This window comes from Fonsecaea nubica, assembly GCF_001646965.1.
Source record: "Fonsecaea nubica strain CBS 269.64 chromosome Unknown Scaff124, whole genome shotgun sequence".
Classification (NCBI taxonomy): Eukaryota; Fungi; Ascomycota; class Eurotiomycetes; order Chaetothyriales; family Herpotrichiellaceae; genus Fonsecaea; species Fonsecaea nubica.
Window position 1 is genome coordinate 24,296 of NW_019173797.1, and position 22,592 is coordinate 46,887.

At 51.7% G+C, this 22,592-nt stretch overlaps 8 protein-coding genes across 8 annotated transcripts; 5 read left to right on the plus strand and 3 right to left on the minus strand.

Annotated features, from left to right (window-relative positions):
• Positions 1 to 101: 101 nt before the first annotated feature.
• Positions 102 to 2,502, plus strand: AYO20_10860 (hypothetical protein; the record flags this gene model as incomplete). Its single annotated transcript, XM_022649116.1, has 3 exons — positions 102 to 146; positions 748 to 832; positions 887 to 2,502. The coding sequence occupies 3 exons, from the start codon at positions 102 to 104 to the stop codon at positions 2,500 to 2,502; spliced, it is 1,746 nt and encodes a 581-aa protein (XP_022494899.1).
• A 352-nt stretch (positions 2,503 to 2,854) lies between these two features.
• AYO20_10861 (hypothetical protein) lies at positions 2,855 to 3,334 on the plus strand (the record flags this gene model as incomplete). The annotated part of the gene is made up of 1 exon (XM_022649117.1): positions 2,855 to 3,334. One exon carries the CDS (start codon positions 2,855 to 2,857, stop codon positions 3,332 to 3,334), a length of 480 nt encoding a protein of 159 aa, XP_022494900.1.
• A 260-nt stretch (positions 3,335 to 3,594) lies between these two features.
• On the minus strand, positions 3,595 to 4,590 carry AYO20_10862 (hypothetical protein; the record flags this gene model as incomplete). The annotated part of the gene is made up of 1 exon (XM_022649118.1): positions 3,595 to 4,590. The coding sequence occupies one exon, from the start codon at positions 4,588 to 4,590 to the stop codon at positions 3,595 to 3,597; it is 996 nt and encodes a 331-aa protein (XP_022494901.1).
• Positions 4,591 to 7,844: 3,254 nt separating this feature from the next.
• AYO20_10863 (Inositol hexakisphosphate kinase 1) lies at positions 7,845 to 9,331 on the minus strand (the record flags this gene model as incomplete). The annotated part of the gene is made up of 2 exons (XM_022649119.1): positions 7,845 to 8,123; positions 8,198 to 9,331. 2 exons carry the CDS (start codon positions 9,329 to 9,331, stop codon positions 7,845 to 7,847), a joined length of 1,413 nt encoding a protein of 470 aa, XP_022494902.1.
• Positions 9,332 to 11,262: 1,931 nt separating this feature from the next.
• Positions 11,263 to 14,365, minus strand: AYO20_10864 (hypothetical protein; the record flags this gene model as incomplete). The annotated part of the gene is made up of 4 exons (XM_022649120.1): positions 11,263 to 11,546; positions 11,597 to 11,957; positions 13,999 to 14,238; positions 14,288 to 14,365. The coding sequence occupies 4 exons, from the start codon at positions 14,363 to 14,365 to the stop codon at positions 11,263 to 11,265; spliced, it is 963 nt and encodes a 320-aa protein (XP_022494903.1).
• Positions 14,366 to 15,310: 945 nt separating this feature from the next.
• On the plus strand, positions 15,311 to 16,468 carry AYO20_10865 (hypothetical protein; the record flags this gene model as incomplete). The annotated part of the gene is made up of 1 exon (XM_022649121.1): positions 15,311 to 16,468. One exon carries the CDS (start codon positions 15,311 to 15,313, stop codon positions 16,466 to 16,468), a length of 1,158 nt encoding a protein of 385 aa, XP_022494904.1.
• A 1,391-nt stretch (positions 16,469 to 17,859) lies between these two features.
• Positions 17,860 to 18,488, plus strand: AYO20_10866 (hypothetical protein; the record flags this gene model as incomplete). Its single annotated transcript, XM_022649122.1, has 2 exons — positions 17,860 to 18,164; positions 18,287 to 18,488. The coding sequence occupies 2 exons, from the start codon at positions 17,860 to 17,862 to the stop codon at positions 18,486 to 18,488; spliced, it is 507 nt and encodes a 168-aa protein (XP_022494905.1).
• A 2,380-nt stretch (positions 18,489 to 20,868) lies between these two features.
• On the plus strand, positions 20,869 to 22,314 carry AYO20_10867 (hypothetical protein; the record flags this gene model as incomplete). The annotated part of the gene is made up of 3 exons (XM_022649123.1): positions 20,869 to 21,339; positions 21,431 to 22,190; positions 22,268 to 22,314. The coding sequence occupies 3 exons, from the start codon at positions 20,869 to 20,871 to the stop codon at positions 22,312 to 22,314; spliced, it is 1,278 nt and encodes a 425-aa protein (XP_022494906.1).
• Between the last annotated feature and the right edge of the window lie 278 nt (positions 22,315 to 22,592).

The following is a 22,592-nucleotide window of genomic DNA, read 5'->3' on the forward strand; positions in this document are numbered from 1 at the left end:
TTCTGACCATAATTCGGATTTTGACTTGGGACAGCTGATGTTCATCTGCTCCAGTGCACGTTCTCATGTTGGCCAATAGTTGGCAATGCCGAACATACAAAATGACTCGAGTTCTCAGTACCAGCCGAAAAACTGTCATCAGAGCAGTCAGTTTGATGTGGTGCTGTCCATGCCGGAATGCTTCCACCGGGATTCGAGGCCTCAAGAAGGCAGGGAAGAGGATAAAGCAGAGTGCTGCTGTCTTGTTGAGTCTGAGCCAATACAGCCACCAAGGCCAGCTAACGTATGACTGCGACCTCCGAATGGCTGCATGCTGTTTTTCTCTCTGAGTGGCACGCGATTCTTCTGCAACATCCGGGGAGAGGGTGCTCTCCACTGGTCGCTATTAACTCTTGAACTGCCTACTCGGGGAAATGATACGACTCTTTATCAATGGGGCATAGCATGGAATTGAAGCGAAACGAAGTTCAAACAGTTTGTGGTCAAATGAGAACTGACCACTTCAGCCTCGCAGAAGCACAATGACGTCACACATTCATTGCACGCGTCGTGACTTCTGAAATCCTACAAAGGAGGCTGACGAGCTGAATTCTTACCAACATTATCCTTTGCTTGGAGTGCCCCTTGGCTTCTTACAGCATTTGCAGAAGAATACCTCTCATGATGTGCAGATAACAAAAAGTGTTTGTCAGGGAGATGGTGTGTGATGTTCCCGGATCTCGAGGGAGACACTGCTAACAAAGCCAGGCTTCACTTCTCCGCCAGATAGTTGCAGGCCCCCGTGCTAGACATCCAGAAGCAGGCCTCGACCTGTGTTACGTGACCGACTACAGTACGTTGCAAACTGGACTTGTAGAAGAGGGGATTTTTTGCTGATGCCCATCAGTTGTCGTCACTTCAGGACCCAGCTCTGTATGGCCTAGAAAAGCCTACCGAAACCCCCTAGACCAGCTGGTCGCCTTCCTCGACCGGAAACATGGCGAGGATTGGGCTATTTTCGAGTTTCGAGCCGAAGGCACAGGATATCCTGATTCCGAGGTCTACAACCGAATCCACCACTTCCCGTTCCCAGACCACCACCCTCCTCCCTTCGCCATCATTCCGAACGTCATGGCTGCAATGCGCAATTGGATTCAGCGAGTAGACGAAGATGCGGACACAAACAAGGATAAAGACAAGAAGAGAGTTGCTGTGATACACTGCAAAGCGGGCAAAGGCAGAAGTGGGACGGTCGCGTGCTCATATCTGATCAGCGAGGAAGGGTGGAAGAAAGAGGAAGCGCTCCAACGATTCACCATCAGACGTATGCGGCCTGGGTTTGGCGTTGGCGTCAGCATCCCGAGTCAGTTGCGTTGGGTTGGTTACGTGGATCGGTGGGCAAACAGTCTCGGCAAACGATACGTCGAAAGACCTGTAGAGGTTGTCGAGATCCATATCGAGGGCCTTAGAGACGGAGTCAAAGCTTCAATAGAGGGCTACGTGGATGATGGCCGTCGCATTCGAACGTTTCATACCTTCAGTCGGCAAGAGAAGACTGTGGTGGAGGAGACCAACGCCAAACAGTCGAAACCTGTTTCGGAGGGGAAAAAAGACAGCGAAATCCTTAGCACACCGCAGAACGCGTCTCCACAATCATCTTCGTTGAGCCTAAGCAAAAACTCTTCGGGTTCAACTCAAAACGTCATCCTGAAACCATCTTCGCCAGTGATTCTACCTACCAGCGACATCAATGTCGACTTTGAACGACGAAACAAAGCTGGGTACACGGGACTTACCATGGTTACGGCCATTGCACATGTTTGGTTCAACGCATACTTTGAAGGAGGCCACGAAGGGCTCAATTCAGGTGTCTTTGAGATTGACTGGGAGGCGATGGACGGTATCAAAGGGAGTTCCAGAAAGGGTACCAGAGCCCTCGACAAATTGACAGTCGTTTGGCAGTACGCTAAGCAAGAAGGAGATGGTGCTCCTGTCGAGCGAGTTATTACAGAACCTCAGAAAGGCGAACCAGTTCCTGAAAGCCAACCAGCAAATTGGCAGGGTGAAAGCGACGAAGAGGTGCAACCAGCCGATGGCGTCGATAGCGGCCGAAAGGGAGGCGCTCCCCTAACCATGAGCGCTATGGTCAGTCAAGGAGCGAGTACCTTGGGCAAAGAACTCGGCCTCCGAAAGTCCCGTGCCGATAGTGCGGACGTAAGTCGTGCGTCAAGTGTCAAGGGCGGATGCACAACTTCAGACATGGGCACCGCTGCGCAACGAGTCGAGGATTCAGAAGAACAAGGTGTGAAGCAATCTGGTCCACAAGGCGAAGCCCTTTCATACGACGGCTCATCAGACCCAGAGGGTGGAAGCAGACAAGACACAAAAGCTGGTCATGCATTGGAGGCCGGGCTGGCCAAAGTTGCTCACGTGATCTCGAAGATGAAGCCATCGGATGACAAGGCTGCGAAAAAGGGAGATGAAGTCGCCGACCACCAGGCGGACAAGGAGGATTCCTTATGATTTTACGATATGAAGGCATTGATACCCTTTGCAAAGCGGGTCAACATTGCAGGGTGTTTGACATGTACAGTGGATAGAACGGTTGTGTTTGTTTCGTCCTTGGATTGTTATGGCGTCTACTTTGCAAATGATCAACAGCGTCGTTCGAAGTGTTTTCATGCAAATGCGCGGTTTGTCGACTTTGTTTAATGACGAGCCGTATAAATACGTAGATGGACTACTAGAGTGCGCGCTTGCTCTCGCAGACCTGATATCTTTGTTCCCTGCATCAAACTCTCGCAAGCTCCCGCGCCTATCCTGTCCATACGACTCCGCATATTCAGAACATTCTCAAGCGAGAAACAGCATAGCCATGGAGAAGAACACCCCAGATGAGATACCGAGAGAACTTTCCAGTCCCACGGACTCCGACCACCCGAGCCAGCCAGATTCATCCACTCCGCCTCCGCCACCGTACGTGCAACCGATCCCCGTTCCTCCCCGCCCTTTAGCGGCGACCGAATACCCATGGACAGCGATCCTGCCGTTTCGGGGCTGTCCACAACCCTCCACAACCATGTCAATGTACATCCCATCCGTGAAGCGTGGGGCAGGGCAGGAGAAGGATGAAAAGGACGATGAAATTGAGGGGGAGGAGGCCGCCGCCGCCATCAAGCCACAGCGCGGGGAGGACGTGCCGGATGTTATCCAGAGGGGCTTCCATCCCAGCTTTGTGCACAGACCACCGACGCCGAAGCCGGTGTACGCCGATTTTGGCGGGCGATGGGTTTGCAAGAATGAAAATGACGACAGTTCCGGCGATGAGAGGGAAGGGGACTCTCGGGGAAATTGAGAAGTGGAGGGGATGGGAGGGGAGTGCTGGAGTGGTGGCTGTGAGAAAGGAATAAACTGGCTTTGGGGTGTGGCAATACATTATCGACAATGGCGATGGGGATGGCGATAGCGATGGTGGAAGATTCATGATCGAATAGTGAAGAACAGATCGTGTGCACGACTCCCTCTCCAAATGCAAACCGGGGAATGAGACTAGGTTGATAAGTCGCAAGGAAAAGCGGAAAACTCCTCCCCCCCCCCCCCCCCCAATCTTTCCATCTAGCCCTTCTGCTCAACCAACTGCTGGGAATTTTCGCATGGTTCATGTTTAATCTGTCCGTGTCCGTGTCCGTGGAAGCTCCCTCGGGTTCTGAGCACCGCCCTCCGCCTCCGCTTGCGCACTCTGCGAACGCCCGTCTCGAGGGAGAGGGTGTCGTCGGCAGATATGGGAACGTTGCCCAGAACCCGAGGGGTCTCTTTTGCCTGGAACAGGCCCAGCAAGCCCGCGGGGCGTTTCCAGATGCCGACCCCGTCCAGCATGTCCGGGTCGGCGTTGTGCAGGTTCAGTTGCACGGAGCACTTGCTGTTGTGGACGAAGCCGTGGAGACAGAGTGGCTGGAGAGCGTCGGCGAAGGCTAGGGGTTCCTCGATGTGTAGTTGGCGATACGTGGGCATCAGGAGATGGAAGACCGGGTCCTTGCCCCATTCCCCCGATCGGGCGAAGAGAGCCCGCAGATATCGCATCCAGATGCACAGCGTGTCGAGATTCTCGGCCATGCCGAAGAAGTTGTTGGCCGTCGGCTTCTTCTCCACCAGCCGGCAGAAATAGGGGTGCCAGTCCGTGTCCGGGTGGTAGACGAAGTAGAGGTGCTTTTTGCCGGATTTGGCCGTGCTCTTGGTCATCATGTCGATGTACCCGTAGACGTGAACCGCGAACTTTTCGGGAGCGTCCAGCCGCGTCTGCGCCTCGAGCTCTCGTCGTATCCCCCGGAGCTCGGCGATGATCTGCTGTCCCTGAAAGACTTGGATGATCTGGGCGGGCGCGCCCGCGGCGATGAAAAATCCTTGAAACCCGGCTAGGTATTTCGCATGGGATGCCAGGATTTTCACCGCCGGCATGGCCTTTTGCACGGCGTTTGCTATCTTTTCGGCCTTGTTGACCAGCCCTGGGATCTCGTTGAGGGATTTACTGACTGCGTCCAGAGTGCTGATCATGGTTTCTTCCACTCGCCGGGACTGGTTTGGCGGCTCTGGCAGACTGGAGTTCTGGCCCATATTGAGAGTACAGAGTACCAATAGCTCCGGTTTGCACAGCGTTCTCAGAAGATATGGGAGCGGTTGAGGTGCTGTCGCGGTGCAAAGTGTGAGACCTCCTCTATATCGTCGGGGTTATGCAGGCAGTGTCGCTGGGATGTACGTGTCGTTTAGTGGTCATTCAGCATGACGATTAGCATTTCGTACAGCAATGGACATGCAGCCTGTTCGATGGAGGGCAAACTGGAGTTGATCGCGAGTTACCGGGGTTCTGGGTGGGAAGTCAGTAAGTAGAATATGACAATATGAGAAGTGTTCTCTCAAGTGACGACTGGATAGAGCCAGTTGGAGCACACATTGAAACGTGGCGCGCGTATCTGTAGGGCAAGTGGATGCTGTCACCTCTCGTGTGCCTATTTCATTGAACACAGCCCTCCAGCATCTGCTTTCTCCGACTTGGTTTTGATAGGCGCTTTGGAAGTCATTCGCCTGCGACGGGGGATCATGTAATTGGTGCTTTGAACTGCCCGTGCATCTTGGAGCTTGTAGCCCTGCCAGTTGACGTGGCAGGCTCCCATCTGATGTGGCTGCGTTCTTCGTCTGGAATGAAGCCTGCGCCTTGACAAGCATCGTTGTCAAATGAGGCGGCCATAATCCATCATTGCCTCTGCCAATCACTGTACCTTCGTTCAGATCGAGACTCTTAGGCCAAAGAAGACGATGGTGCGGATGCCTCAAGTGTTGCGATTTCGCGGGAACTAAGTAGTCTTGTACGATATCAAGTCACGAGAGATCCAGGGCAAAAATAGGCAGGGGAAGACCGTGTGACTCAATGGAGGAACATGGTGAATTCTGCTAGGTCCTGGGGACCGTCTGACTATATACCTTCGAGTAAATTACAGGGCCCTACCGGCGCTAGTCGAAGGCCTTCGGACTAGCGTGACGGTCATTACATGTCCTTGGCATCCCTGCCAGTCACAACCGTTGACCGCTTTAATCACGTGCAAGCACTGTGCTCAGCTGCGCTTTTGATGCTGTATAAGTCCCTCGGCCAAGGGAAGTAAAAACTGCTCGCAGCTCACCCTCAATCAGGTCCGGGGTAACGCCGCCCTGTGCTCACCCTGGTCGAGTGCGAGTCAGCCTGAGCCTGGGTGCTGTGCCTGACCCTACTGTGGGGGCTGCTACGGCTGGCGCCTCGTATGCACAGTCGTAGAGTCCACTGTGCCTACGGCCTGGATCAACCAAACGAAAGGGCGTGCTCCAAAGCGGCGTTGCTGATTCCACGCCTTGAGGCCAGTATCTCGACTAGAAAGACCTTCCATGTCCCTCCTACCTCCATCGTCTACAAGTCCTTGTCGAACCGACTTCTCTCTCGCTACTTTCGCTATCTTTTTAAGACATCTCGGCTCTAACACCCCACTCCCTCTTGGGTCTCACTGGACCGCTTAACTGCGTGACCGCTTGAAGCTAATGACTCCCCTCCTTTCTACGAGTCCTTCTCATCGAGCGACCACTATTACCGAATTCTACCGATATCTCACTTTCTGAATGCTAGTCTCCTTGAACGCTCGAACAGACTCGCAACCACCTCCCCACCCGTCTTTGGCCTTCCGCTTCGTTCTCCGAACAGGGCACCGCTGCTTTCTGTACAACTGAAGTGGTGACACTCTCCGCGTGGGAATCTGCCTGCTTCCAAGTTGCATCGGGGAACAGGGCTCTCAGGCAGAGGATTCATTGTCACGATTCTGTTCAGCTCGGAGGCGACTCAGGCCACCGCTCGATAGGACTACACGTGGAACGCTACGACAGTTGAGACTACACATGTTGGTGCGAGCAGAGCGAAAGACCTGGCGATCAACCAATAGCGGAGCTCTCGCAAAATCTGGAAAGTCAGTATCTCTCGGAATCAGGAGCCGGACGGGACGAGCTAAGTCTCATGGATCCCTTCAGCCGACACCGTAAACTCCATTTACCCAATTACCGGAGCAGGCAATCTTCAAGAAGCCAAAGAAGAGATGAAAAGTTGCGACCCTACTCGGCGGCGTCTACAGCAAACCTTGGACAGCCTGAAAAGACGCCATTAATCTGTGGATCGACTAAAGAGCGGCTCCTTATGAGAGAAAGGCGGAAAGTTACCAAAGTACGACCAGTTGTACTTTGAAGTGGATTTATATTCTTGTCAAAATTAGAGTCCCACTCTATGGTATAGCAACGAATTTCCCCTATCACATGCAAGAGCATTCGACGGCTGGGACGTTCTGGCCTTGCGCTGACATCATGTAGATATACTTCCTCCCCCGATTCATTCTCGTCAGAGCGTGCTCCTATGGTAAAGCACGATATCCCGCAAATGGTTCTGTATGGCGGGGCAAACGATTTGGTGCTTATTGTGAAAAATCTTGATGCTGTTGGGCAGGACATCTAAGATGCTTTGCGATTGAAAACTGGAAGAATTCTAACGGAGACGAATTTGGCACTCCTCTAACGTGAATTTCCGCCTGAAACTCTCCAAATCAGTTCTCACGAGCATGGTGCCGACTCGCTGAACAAGTCCTCTGCTTTCCATGGCATCCGCGTCACACTGGAGACTGGACTCGGAAACCTTCTCGACAATCAAAAATCGCAAATAAGAATGTCGCCGCCGCTGGTCATTAATTTCCGTCGTAAACAGCAAAAATTCATAGTTGCCCGAGTAAAATATGAATCTGAAGTTTCGACGGTTTAGACTCTCGCTAGATAGGTGAATAGCAGCTTTGAACTGACTCTCGCCCAATGTGACGTGTGGTGGATTCCAGCGATTTTTGGTTGACTTTACAAAGAAGCTAAGATTTCTCCGAGCAATTCTATGAGCAGAAAAGGTGAGAATTCCGAAACCTCTTATGCCCGCCTGCTTAAGCCTGCAGACTTGTTCCTGAGATAGGAATTCGACAATTTCCTCGTCGTCTGAACCAGTCTGGAGAGATAAATTCGAGATCATCACTTCGAGAGAGCATGGGTTTGTAGCTGCTGAACGAATGGGGAACCTCACACTACCCTCCCATCCAGCCCAAGACCAAGAGGGAATCGCTGGTCGACGTGTGGGTACTGTCTGACCGGAAAGTGCAGTCGTTGTGTGCTCCCAGATTATGTTGGCCACAAAGGTCTGAAAAGCCAAGTTTTGATCGTCCAAAGAGAGTATAAATGGTACTCCCCAGACTTCATATATTGGAACCTTCGCGGATGCGAAGTGGTTGATAATTCCCTGAAAAGCTTTAAGAGAGTCTTTCTGTCCAAAGTCACCAGAGAATCGCCTGGTTGAGTATTGGCTGATGAGATGGAGGAATCTTCTGAGATTCTCGAACGATGATCTTGCGACCACTCCGGGGCTGTCCGCCGGCCTTCCTGCGAAGATTCCAGGCCGAAAGAATTTTCGCATGCGGCCATGTGAGTGCAGGCCGTCTAGATCTGCCTCCCAGCTCTCGCGCCATTGCATTGACATACACTCGAAATAAACCTCGTATGGCGTAAATACAAGCCTCCTCCGTGATAAAATAGCTTCCTGAAGTGTCCATGCCCTGGTATTCAAAGTAGATGACTCAATAGTTGCCCGGGGCACATGCATGCTTGAGGTCAGTTGGACGTCCCCCACTAACAGATGTTGCTGAGGAATTCGTGATGTCTTCGCGACACCAGGGAGACCTGCGTCTGAATCTTGCCCGGCCGCCATCATCAAGGTCGCATCGGCCTTCTGGTATATTGTGTCCATGCGGTTGATTTCATATTCGCTCTCCGTTTCATTATGCTGATCAATGCAGAATTTATCAACCCATAAATACCGATAGCCCAACATTTTCACTGCATGCATTGCATCGGAGATAGTTATTGGCATCAGAACATTTTCATCAGCTTTCGAACCGTTGCAGTTGCGTTTAGCATCGCCCCAGACATAGCTGAGTGCCAAGTAGGGGGGGCAGTCTGAGAAAACCGGAGTCACCCTTAATTCTGAGACCTTGGTGGCATTCTTGTAGCAATCTATCAGCTTTAGTGGGGAGCCCATGGGCTGGGGACCACTGCAGAGATGATTGTGTTTCGTTTTGCAGTATCTCAGCAGCCCTCTCAACTTGTCAAAATCCACTTCTGACCTCAACAGGCTGGGGGTAATTATTTTCACATCCTCATCATGGACAGGGTGGCAGTACAGTAATTTGACATGAGAGTCTGGAATGGCCGCGCTTGTTGATGCTGTCGAGACGACCGCAAGGCACGGCAGGTCTTTGATTGTAATCCTTTCCGGAGCCAGTGAAAGGATCATGTCATTGAAACGATTGAACACTGAATAAGCACGCAAGTGGTATTCGGCGTCATCTTCCAAGCCTTGACCTGTTATTCTGACCTCAGCGAATAGCTGGCATAGAGGACATCTGTTCTTAGCCATATCACCAATTGTGCCGAGATTTGCAACATAAACTCCTCGTCTCAAGTCATCCTGGAGAGAGGTAGCGTCAAGTTCCACTATTGCCGAGAAATCAATTTGAGCACACTTTTCACAAAGCTCGGCATGTGGCATTTGCGGCTTGCGTTTTGTCTTGTTCGCTTCCTCGAATGTTGAACTGCCAAATGGCCTTTTCAAACTTCTCTTCACCGGTCTGTGTATACGCGGATAGTCGAAAGCGAGATTCGTGCCATCTAATTCGTTGGATGTCGTCGGTTGTTCACCGGAGTTGGCATTATCTGCTGGGGTATGATCTATAGCTTCTGGCTCCTGTGGTAACTGAGAACTCATGAAAGCTCGCGATGTCAGCGGTTGCCTGCGCATTCTATTAAACTTCGTCAAGACCGCTATTATAATATGCTAGAAGGATGACCCAGCCTTGATGAGCGACCGGAGCTGAGATCTCATGCACTGTCTCTGACCTATGTAGCTTGTCTTGGTCGTGTAGCTGTTTTGATATGGGGAGCTAGCAGCTAGCAGCCGTACGAAGAATATTTATGTCGAGCTCTGCATCGCGAGTCTGCCTTGGATTTGAGTCTTGAGCCTTGCCGCCTAACGATGCGAAACTACTCCCGTTTCAGGATAGTGTGACAGGCTTTAGACTACGCAGCATGTAGGATCCGCATGAAAGGGATGAAAATTCAGTCGACTGGCGAAACGAGCACGATGAAGACTGCCTTCGATCGTCAATACCTGGCGACATGGAGGAGATAGGGCGGCCAACGCGCTTCCAAGGAGCTCTCAAACAGATGCAGGCCAATGGCGCAGTTTGAGTAATCGAAGTTGAGCCAGGTCATATTATGGGCTGAATAGGGCTGCGGACTGAGGATCTCAAACGGAGAATAGAAGCCAGACGCATTGTCGCGGCTAGATACCAACTCAGGCAAGAATGTGAAGTTGGTAGAATGCTCATGGGGTGGGAAGGTATGTCGCTGCTGGGAAGTTTTGACAGCACAAAAGGTGTCTAGGCCACGTGGCACACTTTGACGAGCGCTTTTCCAGGACTTACGCGCGGTCCGGAAGTCCGTTCTCCAACAGATGGCGCCCCTGGTAACGTGCATAAGTGGGTTGTAATACATAGGATCTTAGGGACTCTTTCCTAGGATTGGAGAGGTTCTGGGTTCGGGAACGCAGCTGGGCACATTGTTCTAGGCTCCAGTTTGGTCCTGGGCATACTGTCCTGGGACAGGAGGATGCCCAAGACGCGTCGACCTAGGTTGCAAGGGTGCCTAGGAGCATCATTCCTGCCATTAAACTGTCACCACCCAGTTGCCTCTGACAATGAACTTGGACAGGCATTTTAGTGGGAAGGGAGGGGGCATTTAGCGGCATGGAAAGAAGGGCAGAACCTGGTCCTAGGGGGGGTTTTGGAAAAAAAAAAACTACCACTGCCCGGCGCGCAGACATGGCAGGCAGGACGAATTGGGACCATCGCAGATGAGGGCGACGTGGAGGGTAAGTTAAGGGTGAAAAGAGGACGAGAAGGGGGTGAGTGGTGAGGTGACGGCTTTAAAAGCGGCATGGCCGGGAAGATCCCTAAGTGAGCTGTGAGCAGATTCACCGGCGGGTGAGCGATCACCCGTGTCTCCCCAGTCGTGGGGGCCAGAAGTCTAGCGCCTCGGCGCGAATAGTGGTGACATTAATCGTGTGGAGATGTGACTGAATGACACTATGGGGTCAGACATTACAGATGGTAAAAAGGTACCTCAAATGACTCAATTCTAGAGTCATTTGAGCCATAGTAATACTTATGTCACAGAGACTGGCGGCAGCGCCTGTGATTGGTTTTTACGGCCCTCCGCCATGGCAGCCTTCAGACGCTGAGATGGTCCAATGAAATCGGTGCGTGATTCGAAAAGCGGCATCACTCAGTCTACGCTTCGAGGCTGGCCTCGCTCGTCTCTTGCATGGACATTGTGGAGATCTTTGGTACGGTACGGGCTCAGCGCAGACATTGGAGGGGAAACCTCCCTCGCTGCTTTCGCAAGCTGCGATCCTCCTCGCAGTCCCTGACGCTGTCACCCTCCCTCTCTTAAGCTCTCGCAGCTTTCGTAGCTTCCGCTTGACTGCTCAACAAATCCACACTCAAACAATGACTTACCTGATGCGATGCAGAGAACAAACTGCTTCAGCAAAATCTGTCCTACCGACCAAGACCTTCGAACCGCTGGACTCTAATTGCCAACAAGGACCTCCACCCGCTAGGGTTCTCCTAGCCCCCCCTAGTCACCATCTTCGTTAATGAAAATCCCTCTGGCCTCGATATTGCGCTCAAGTGATAACCGTTTATCACAAAGCTCAACTATCACCTTAGGAGCCTGGCCACCGAGCTGGCTCTGCTCGGCTCTCTTTGACATGACCTCAAATTCGAGAAACACTACATGTGGCCTTTGGGGTGACAGAAGGAATGTCCGGAGGAGCGCGAGTTCCGACGGTCCTGTGCCAGTATATTGTCCGCTAATGAGAGGCACCCAGAATTTCTTCCCCGGCATTAGAGCTATTCGTCCTAGCTCGATGTCCTTTCGACAGGACACAAACGATGGTCGTGGCACCCACGGCCACTGTCGTAGGCAGAACCATGCGCGGTTCTGGATGACGATGCGATGACGGCGGCGATCCATTCCGATTCTTTTGCCACAACGCATATTTCCTCGTTATCAACACTCTCCATTTCCACAATCCTCAACGCCCTCAGTATCGACCAGGGTTTGCCTTCGAACCGGCCTCCAGATATCTTGTCGCCATCGGACTTTCTGATCAGGTGTGAGAAGTTTTTGGTGATCATCGCCACGATTGCTCCATCGAGTACGATTAGGGTGCTCAGACTTTCTGATCCGGAAGGTGCAGTATGGGGCGGAATCAGGAGTACTAATGTTAGATCCTTCGAATGCTGGAGAGGCGGAGAGGTGATGGCCTCCTTTCAGCAACATAACAATCCGCTGAGCGTGACAAAATGGCCAAGCTGCATTTGTAGAGGTTCTGGAACGCGATGAAATTGCGAAACTTCGTTGGTTGCGGCGAATACTTGAATGCGGCGTAGAAGTGGCCTTTTCAAGTGCGTTGGATTGTGGGCTGTCCCAAAAGGTAAATTTCTTTCACTCTCTCACACTTCGGATGTGCCCATCTCTACAGAGTACTCACAGAATGGGCATGCTGCACAGTGACAGATCTTTCAGGGCTTGCCTTTGTTATCTTGGTGGGTAAGAATGCACATTGGTTTCCCCTGGCACTCGACTCCATTATATTCTACCTTCATTTGCTGATTACGATGCCGCCCTCGCTAGAAGATGTCATGTCATTATCTGGACCAAGTCGTCAGACTTTCTAGCTAGCGAATCTTCTCCCCCCCGCTTCACCTACAACTTCTTCCACGAAGTCACGAAACTCATCGCTTGCGCAGGGTCCTCCCTGGGCGAAGTGATGTCACCCACTTTTATCCTCTATCACTCAGCCGGAGTTTCAGGTTCGGGCTCTTCCGCTCCCGCATCCTCCAGTTCTGACAGGGTTTGATTGAAGAGCTTTAAGCTCTCCCAGAGTCTGGGGAGACGTTGACTTTGCCGCGGTGTCAAAGCGAGCAATTCCAATGCCAGGCCTATCTTCCCGGAGAGCTCGCTCAGCCTGCTGAATTGAGTCGTTACTCTGCCCTCGGCTGCTTCGGCGTCAACCTTGGTTTTTTCCTCTGAATGTTCACAAAAGGTGCAACGATTGTGGAGACAGAGTCTGCATTGTGGCCAACTCATAATCCTCCCGCTTGTCTCGCAGTGGCAGCAACATGCCCACGTCGACTGCTCCTGTTCCCCTGCTAGATTGGGTTTCCTCAGAACTCTGGGTCGTTTGCTCAAGGCTTCGATTTGTTGGAGCGCCGGCTGGTCGTCTGGGTCCGGAGAGATGCGTAGCTCTCGCACTAGACTGTCGGTAAGCACAGATGAAGCCGCCGCATGTGAAGTCCTCGCTTCGCCAGGGATTCTTTTTTTCAAGTCTGGTTTCACAATGGCTTCACTGCTCGGTCTTTTCCTGAGAGTGTCCTTTGGAGCGAGGTGTTTATTGGGTTTGAGTGGCGAGTCCATCGCAGAGGGCGCCCTCAACAATGGAGAAGAAGGGGGATAAAGTCGGCAGGGTGAGCCAGGTGATATAAAGCCTCCCAGTGTCCTTTTGTTCTCTCTTCTTTGTTGCTCAATTTCTACGGAGACAATCCTCAAGAGATGGACACCAAGTCGGCATTGGATCCCTAGCAAGGCGGTCCACCCGAGCCTGCGAAGAAGCAATCAAAGTGGTCTCCAGGGGAAGACGCCAAGATCATCCAACTGCGTCAGAATGGCGTGAAGTGGGAAGTCATCAGCAAGCACTTGCCCGGTCGTAGTGCCCTCTAATCATTAAGTGACTCAATGAAAGACTCACCTGTCTCTATAGATTTAGGGAGGAGATGTGGTCGAAAATTGCGAGGGTATGGGGTTGGGATGTCCTCACCTTTATCGAGGAGACGGGGGCCAAGGAACAGCAAGGAATGGTAGGGACATGAAGGATTTGGTCTGGCCATTGCGAGGAAAAGGAGTGTTACAATTCCCGCGGACTTTGACAACGACAATACGATCCATGTATGGCCAAACAACACTCCAGGACTCTCGCATCTAACTGTACTAGATCCCCCTCTTGCCTTTCCGCATGCCAAGGCATCTTCTAAATAAATCCGACCCATGCGACCACGCATTCCAGACGGACGTGATGATAGTCTCTGTTGGTCGCAGCGGTGGTGTTGGTGGCTCGATTGTTTGGGTGACTCGTTCGGCTGCAGGCTGAACGTATTGGTGCAAGACGAAATCCCATGGTTCCCTGGCTTGAACGGAAATTCCGACACAAATAGAGAACAGTTTCGTCTCCATATCATGAGCCATCTGGGAGGCTTCCTTTTGCGATACTTGCGGTGGGTCGACATCCGCATGAGTTCCAACTAAGCATACCAAGCCTCCACATTTCTGGAAATCCAAGAAGATACTGGAGAACAGCCTCAGACGCTGGAACGACTCTTTTGAGGTGAGGCTGAACACACCAATGACCGCATGGGTAATTGGTAGAAGTGCGGTGGGATCATCGGTATCGTAAACGTGCACATCAACCACCTCCGACCCCACAACAGCGGGAATCCGATAGTCATCATAGAAGGTATGTGTGTAATGTTCCAGGTATTCCGCGCATATGAACTGCAGTCGACGTCAAAAGAATGTTCTTCCACGTCGGTGATCAACTCACCTGGTGAACGAGTGCTGTCTTTCCTACTGCCACGTCACCGAGTAAAAGCACGTTGAATTCTTTTCTCTTTCCTGCCATGGCATGACAATTGAGCGGTGTAGAGCAACGACCAGATCGAGACGAGCAATGCAAGGCCACCAGATTGGGAGATTCCCGACTTTATGCACCAAAGGCCATGATCAACCAGCTCCTGATCACAATCACTGCCGCTGAGAGGCCGAGACGAACGGTGGTCCAAGATGTTTTAGCGCGAGCATCCTTCTGAAGCGCTTCACCTTTGTCATTCCGTACGGAGTTGGTGCTCGTACATATGAGTTTTGGGAATGAAGTCAGTGCTGTGGATTCCCGGCGACCGCTGCAGTCAAATTATGGTTCACCCTCCCTTCTTTACCTGCTCCTGAGAAACGCTGCCTGATCATGGGAAATGAACACAGCCAGCTGATAGATAATTCCTGTTCTACAGCCAAAAGCGGAAGTGTTCGAAGCTGGGTCGACTCCTTGGACTTGGAGGTGCTAAGTTTTGAATCCGCGCACCATATCCCGTGTTGACTCTTCTCTAGACACGAAACCGCGTTGTCGAAGCTCTGAAGTCGGACTCAGGCCTTGTTCTCAAATTTCCGAGGATTGAAAACTCCTCTGGTTCTGGCACTGATCACCAACCGCCAGATTCAAATCCGATTTGGCCTGGTAAGGCAGAAATCCAAGAGTGGTCGAAGGACCTGAACTCCTTTTGGGATCAATCCGCAGAGGCATTACAACTCAACGATGGCAAGATCCCGTGCCCGACACTTCTGGCCCAGATTTACGATCGGAGCGCATCCACTGAATCTCATGTGGGAGTCAGATTGATTCAAAGACGACACATCCAGACATTCTGGTACAAGCTCCTCATAAAGCTCTTCCCTGTGACATCCAGGGGACCACGAATCGGTATCCACAAAGCCTTGTGTGAAGAGGTCGCGAAAAAGTTCTACTTCCATACAAGAGAGACTCTATCAGCGGTTGCCAAACAAGTATTCGATGATGCCACGATCGGGCGGAAGTTCTTACAACACTGCAAATTGCGAGTCCGGCATTGAGGCACTGGGCGTCGCCCAACACGCAGACCAAATCGGCGCAGATGCATTTTCAAACCGCCTTTTTGATACACTCTTCCTATCGACTAAATCACTCATTGTATGCCAGGATGCGGCATCTACCTCACAGAGTCGCAAACGCAAACGGTCAGAAACCAATTCCGCTATAAACCGCCGGAAAGGAGATTTACAGTTACAATTGATAGAAGGCGCATGTTCACAGCCGGAGAAGACAACTCAAGCAGAGATCAACAATTCCACAACTCCTGAAACCTTGTGTTATATTAACTCTCAGTTTGTTGGAACGGTTTCTGAACCACAGATAAGCGGAACCAGGATTCGTGATATCGACTCTTCCTATCAGCCAGATGTTGAAAGTGCTATTGTCACCAACGGCAACAACAATGCAGTCCATCTTCCTGCCCGTATCAATGTCACTTCGGATATTGACATCCAATCCGAACAATGCATCGTCAACAACGTGAGTTTTCCAATGCCTGGAAACGAAAATCTCGAAAGGACCGACCTCTATCGGGAAGAACCATTCTTCGTTGACAACCTCGATTTTCAATTACCTAACAGCGCAAATCTTGAAAGGACGGATCTCAATCAGGCGGAACTCTTTTTCGTTGACAGCCTAGAATTTCAACCACCTAACGGGGCGAATCTCGGAAGGACAGATCCCAACCCGGAGATACCCTTTTTCGTCGACGGCCTAGAGTTTCGACGGACTGAAAGCGCGAATCTTAGAGGGACGATACTCAATCAGGAGGAGCCTTTTTTCGTGGACACCCTGGATTTTCAACCAACTGACAGCGCAAATCTCAGGATGACGGATCTCAATCAGGAGGAGCGATTGTTTGTCGACACCCTGAGTTCTCAGCCACCTGACGGTGTGGACCCCAGAATGACGGATCTCAACTCGGAGATACCCCTGTTCATCGACGGCCTGGAGTTTCAACCGACCGAAAGTGCGTATCTCGGAGGGACGAATCCCAATTCAGAGACACCGTTTTTCGTTGATAGTATAGGTTTGAGTTCAGGATACGGCGTCGATGGATGCGGCCCTTCGTTCCACACTGCTCCTTACCCGATTCAGTGTTGATCCGTGTTGAGCCGAACGGCGGGTTCTCTTTCGGGCAGGGAATATTTTGTGTAATCACTGGGCCATTTCGGCTAACAGGAATTCTCCTTGTGGCGTTATGTGTACATTGTGGCCCGGTTCTATTGTATAATCTTCTCCTAGGCTCATTTGTTTCCCTCCAACCGTGCAGGACTCATTTGTATGTAATGCGACTAGCTTCGCTATTCCCTTCTTCTTCCCAAGTAATACCGGCTCAAAAACACGGATGAATTGGATGTTGTTGAACTACGGTTTGCGTCAGCTTATTCGTAAGGAAAGGATGTGCACCTACCGCATCATAACGAGCTGCCACGTCTTTCAGTGATGGTTGCTGAATGTTGTATTTGTTCAACACAAGCAGTTTACCCTGTCGCGAGAAATGATTTTCGCCGCGAGCCCAGTCCGCGCAGGATTTGAAAAAGGTGTCGTGTTCTGACATTGCCAGGATTAACGTGAGAGTCTGAATACAACACAGTCGCGCTGAAGGAAAAAGGCCGCAGGCTGCAAGACTGACGGCACAAGACTGAGTGCAACAAGACTAGCTTTTTTTTTTTTTGAAGTGATGTCTGCCCCGCGTTTTTGCCTACGCCCGGATGGGGCAATCGTTTATTGAATGCCACGTGATTGGAGGCTGACCCTCCTCCGCCCTCCCAGATCAAGATGTTGCTCTCAACTTCTAACTAGGGATGTTCGACGTGGCCCGAATTTACGTGTCTAGGGTTGCACATTTGTTTGAATTTCGTGGACTTGACTCTGGCTAAGTACGCCCTACATCCATTGCTTCAAGTATTTCTGCTCCATCGACACGAAAGATCTCGAAACGGACATCGTCATGGTGCAGTCATACGTGTAGAGGCAACCTTATCTATCTTCCCAGCAGGTCCTTACCCACTACGGGCTGGTTTGACATTGGTCCGGCAATTTGTTGATGCATTCAGGACGATTTCAGCGGTAGCTGTAGGTGGACCCGCTCAGTCAATCTGGCCAGGCCTGCCAGGTGAGAAGGTCAATCTTCGTCTCAATGAGATCCGCACCGACTTTCCTCCCACCCCAGGGGCCTTCCACCGCATGGGTTAATGACGTAACCTACCGAGCCAACTCGACCTTCCTTTCGCCTCAATTCCCTAATCCGAGGCGGGACTTTCGTGCCCGTGACTGCATGTTTTTGACAACCCATATTGAATGAGATACATGGTCAACACCCCGCGGATTCGCTTGCCCTGTGCACAACTACACACAGGATGGTTTCATTCAGGTATAAATTCGCGATGTTCAAGCGCACATCGATCCCCGTCGTTAGTAATATCGAGCATACACTTCCCAGTACCGAGAGTATTCACCACCTAAAAGATTCACTGTGACTCCTCTCAACCATGGTTACAGTTCTCACTAAAGCAGTTGTCTCCAGCGATGCGAGGATCGCAACAACAGTTCGTGTTGTGGTTCATACGTACGGGCCCAAAGTCAACGATCGCAGCTGGAACCACTGGTCCATCTATCTTATACTCGCAGATGGCTCTGGTTCAGTGAGAGTGAATATGCGGGCAGAGTACGAAGGCTACGACAATGGAATTCTTGAATGGAGCGATTGTCCTTACACCGAGTCAAACTCAAACATTTCTCACTGGGATTTCCCATGCAGAGCGAGTACACGCATCCGAGATATCGCGGCCGTTATGTACTTCAAGGGTTGAGAGCGATATGACCTAAAGGGAGGCAAAGGATGTCGATGGTGGATGTGAGTGCACGGCGCCGTTGAAACTTTTGATGGTGAGATTTTGTGCTAACATTATGCTTTAGCTATGTCGTGATCAAGGATTTGTCCGAGCTCAAAGAGCTGGCCAAGGACAAGGATTTGGCTAAAAATGTGGCTCAGGACTTGGTTGAGAACGGCACCATTGCTACCAATGCAGCGACTGTAGTATGGAGTAAATTACTTTACTTGTATCATCGCTCAAAGACACCCGAGTCGCTGGAGATGGTGCAGGGCAAATTTTACTAGGCATGCTTCAAAGGGTGCTTGGGAGCAAGGCGGGCCAGGTGCGCTAAGGGTATAGGGTTTAGTGACAGTCTCTCGGCTTCCCTACGCCCGCACTACCTTGGTCCTTAGGCTCCCTTGGCTCCGTAGAGATAAATCCGACAGAATTCTCCATTCTGAACGCCTTGTCGTCTCAACTCATCCTGCCTTTGACGTCGGCTGGACTATCATGATGTTCAACCCAAATTTCACGGTTGACTTCCCCTCTACATTCTTTGCGACTCATCATGAATGGGCCGTAGTATCGCGTACTGTCGGTGGCAACACAGTGATCAGGCATCCAGAGCATGACATAGTCGTCAAGTATGGTCGAGGTGTGACGGAAGGGGAAGCAGAAGCACAAAGACACGCTCGAGCTACAATTGATCCGGCCATTATTTATGTACCTCAGGTGTAGGCTTCTTTTATGATGAAACAGGGAGAATTGGTCATCTTGTCATGGAAAGAGTAGATGGCGTGTCAGTCGACGTGCACTCTCATACTCATCATATGGCTCTAGAGGCGGCACTAAACCATCTTCATTCACTCAGTCGAGACTTCCCCGGACCCCTTCACTCAGGCGAGCCAGGAGGGGTGTTATGGGAAAACAGTACGCCTACCGCCAATAACACGGTCCAAGATCTTGGAAACTGGATAAACCTGTGGCAAGGGGAATGGATCAGTCTCCAGGAAGAGAAATACGTCCTCTGCCATCTGGATACAGCACTGAAGAATATGCTTTACATGCGCAGTGGGCGAATCTGTCTCCTTGATTGGGCCTCCGCCGGATACTATCCTCGATATTTCGAACTCGCGGCACATCGCAAGAAGGGAAAACCGGATCAAGTCGTCGAGAAACTTCTGCAATTTCCACGTGTACCGTTTTCGTCTGGAGAAGAGGAGCACCTGCGTGTTCTCATGCAGGCTTGCGCCAAATCTATGACATATGCACGTCCAAGACCACCGAGCCACACGCCCATGCCCAGAAGAACATACCTCTCTACTCAACCTGCCATGCCAAACATACATTGAACAGAGCGACAAAGCAGGATGGATGCAATGTCTGATGCTGTCTCTGTTAACAGGGAATAATGCATGAGCTCTCACTCCAGGTGTGGTATTGAGCAGCAGCACACATCAGACCATGGAATGAATGTATAGGGACTAGTTATATCTCCGGAATGCCCCTTGAGCGCATCGCTGCCGGTTGTGGACCTTCTGGAGGGTCGAGAAGAGGACGTCAAGGGCAGGAATCGCATGGGAGTGGCTAGGGCATGACAGTCAACACCACGCATGAAACTTAGAGACTTGAAATAAATAGCCACTAGTTGGCATAGATTCTGGAGCGCTGGATTTTGCAATGTAAATTCCATCATCATCACTATCGTCGAGTGAATGATTTTTGCTCGATTCATGAAGCGAGCTATCGTCTCCGGAAACGACTGGCTTCGGACTCACCACCGGCACTGGGTTTCTGTGTCGCTGAACCAAAGGACACAATCCAGATTTGAGCCTCATGCTGAAACCCTTTAGGATCGCACACAATCTTCTCACGTTGAATTGACAAGGAAGCGAAAAGCGCCATCATTAGAATCTCTCCCAGCGACCAAGAGAGCTCGAGCGCACTCAAAGCATTCTGAATTCACTCCATCTATTGCGCAGTGGCTTTCAGACCTCCCTACCGACCAGAACTTTGACAACCCTGACAATATGAGCTTGCATCCACCGAAAAGATCGCGATCGTCAGATTCTCTAAGTCGCACGATCTCCCAATCAGGGGATGGTACTGGATCGACATTTGCAAGAGAGAGAAAAGATTCTGCATATCGCGATGTGAATTACCCTGTGGTTTTGGAGACCAAGGGCAGTTACATGCGCCCGTCAGAGGCCGGTCTTAATAACTTGGCCAAGGGACTTAGCACCCATCGACAGCCATCTCACTTTCAAAATAAAGACCTTTGCTAAGGCCAAACGGTGGTCCCGTTCCACCGTCGTAATTCCCCTTCCCCGGCAAGTAAAGATATCTCCGGGCGACTAGCCATGCTCGAAACATGCTTATCAACAACTAAAGGAGCCGCTAGTCACACTAGTCGGTAAGGCGTCCCACTGGCTGTGGCACAGACACAATATCACGATGGCCAGCGCGACGTTCTCCTGGAGACAAGCCAACCTCCAACTCGAGCGGCGCTGCAATTGAACAGAGTCACAAGCATTGCGAGTCGATGACATATCACAAGCCATATTTGTGTGCGTATCAGCGCAGCCTTGTGAGCGCCACTGAAGCTCGAGGCTGGCCACAAACAGCAAGGCGTTGACCGCTTGACGATCCAGCATCCGGAAGAACTGACAGATAATGGTTGAAATCATGGAGGACTCCTCTGGCATACCCAGATCCCAACAGGATGAGCAGCCCGAAGGCTCCAACATTACTGCTGTTCCCGCCACTGTGCGCTTCGCCCCGTCCAACGAGGAGCCGGATGAACCAGAATCCCTCGATGAAGCGCCTCTGACCCAGGACCTCAAGGGTACATCCGAGTATCTCGGCAGCACATTGAGTCCGCAAACATCCAAGTCATCCAGATCGATCAAGCTGGAACCGCCACCGGTGGTGATGAGACCGCCCAAGGTCAAGTATGAGGGTTTCAGCTCCACGGCGCTGTCGTGGTTCGCATGGAACCGCAACGAGGAAAAAGACCTACCCGACTGCGCGAGATCCATGCGCCGCTCCTACTCTTACCGATCCACGTTCCGCCTTTTCGGGTTCAGCTTGACCAGTGCTGTCAGCTACAAGACATCGGCGACCGGTATTGATGCCGCTATGCACAATGTTCGCGTGGTGAGTATCTGGAATCTCCCCCCCTCCGCGGATAATTCTCGCAGTGTATGTTGGGATGGCTGACGTATGGACCTGATTCCACGGCATTTAGGGATGGGGAAAGTCGGAAACGAGCTGGGTCCGCGACAGACTGCCCCAGGCGCGGCAGCGATTCGGGCTCTCTGGGAACAGGCAGCCAGAATCGCCTGACGAAGAGGCGCAGGACGCGGCGGACCAAGAAGACCGCAGCAGCACCACGGCAGCGGTCGAAGGGCAAAATCCCAAGCGAGAACCCAGACAGACGATCCCACGCATCGCGCACCCGTGGCACCTCGACTACTACTACATCGTCGTGGGCATCATGGGCGACGAGATCGCGCCCAAGGAGACCCTCCGGCGAGTGATGGAGATCGACGGGCTGTTCCAGCAGATCCGCAAGGCGCACAGGTACCTGCGGAACCCCATCCGGAGGGCTCTGTCCTTGAAAGAAGTCTCGGGCTTCGGCATCTACCAGTGCGACCCGCGCAAGGGCTACCACCGCGAGGCGGAACTGGATAGCGAGACTGAGAGCGCCCTGGCCGAGCTCTGGCGCAACTACAACACCCACAAGCTCGACTACGAGGGCCGCTGGCTGCTCTGGATCCACCAGCACTTCAACAACGGCTCCAAGAACCCGGAGCTGGGCACGCTGACCCTCGAGCTGCGCCTGCGCTGGTCCGTCGTCAAAGTCGTCTTCTGGGGCGTCGTGCCCATCCTGCTGAGCCTGGCCATCGGCTTCTCGTACATGTACTCGGACCACGGCGAGGTCGACGACGTCGCGGTCGCGGAGGCCGCGTGGGTCATTGCCACGTATATCATCACGACGTCGGCCTGTAAGTTGGTCCTCTCCCAGTAGAAACCTTGTCTTGGAAGAGGGAGAGCGGAAAAAGACTGACCTTTGAATAAACAGTGATCTTTGCACTTTTGGCCGTCATCACTCAGCTGGGGAATATTTGAAACGGTCACGACTGTCCGCCTAGTGGCAAACCATATACATTCGACTGCCATCGCCATTCTCTCACACAAGTCGTAGTAACCACAACGTGGTTAGCTGGAGGACTACATACAGGGAGGGGGATTCTTTTTTTTTGGTTATCCTTTACTGGAGAAGGGATAAGAGTGTTTGTTCAAATGGGTGGGATCAGCGCTTTCTGCGTAGCTGAGGTCTTGGTGACCCAGTGCGCCCCAGTCTCTATGCTTAGCATCCACCGAAAGCGAAACAATCCAATCAGGTC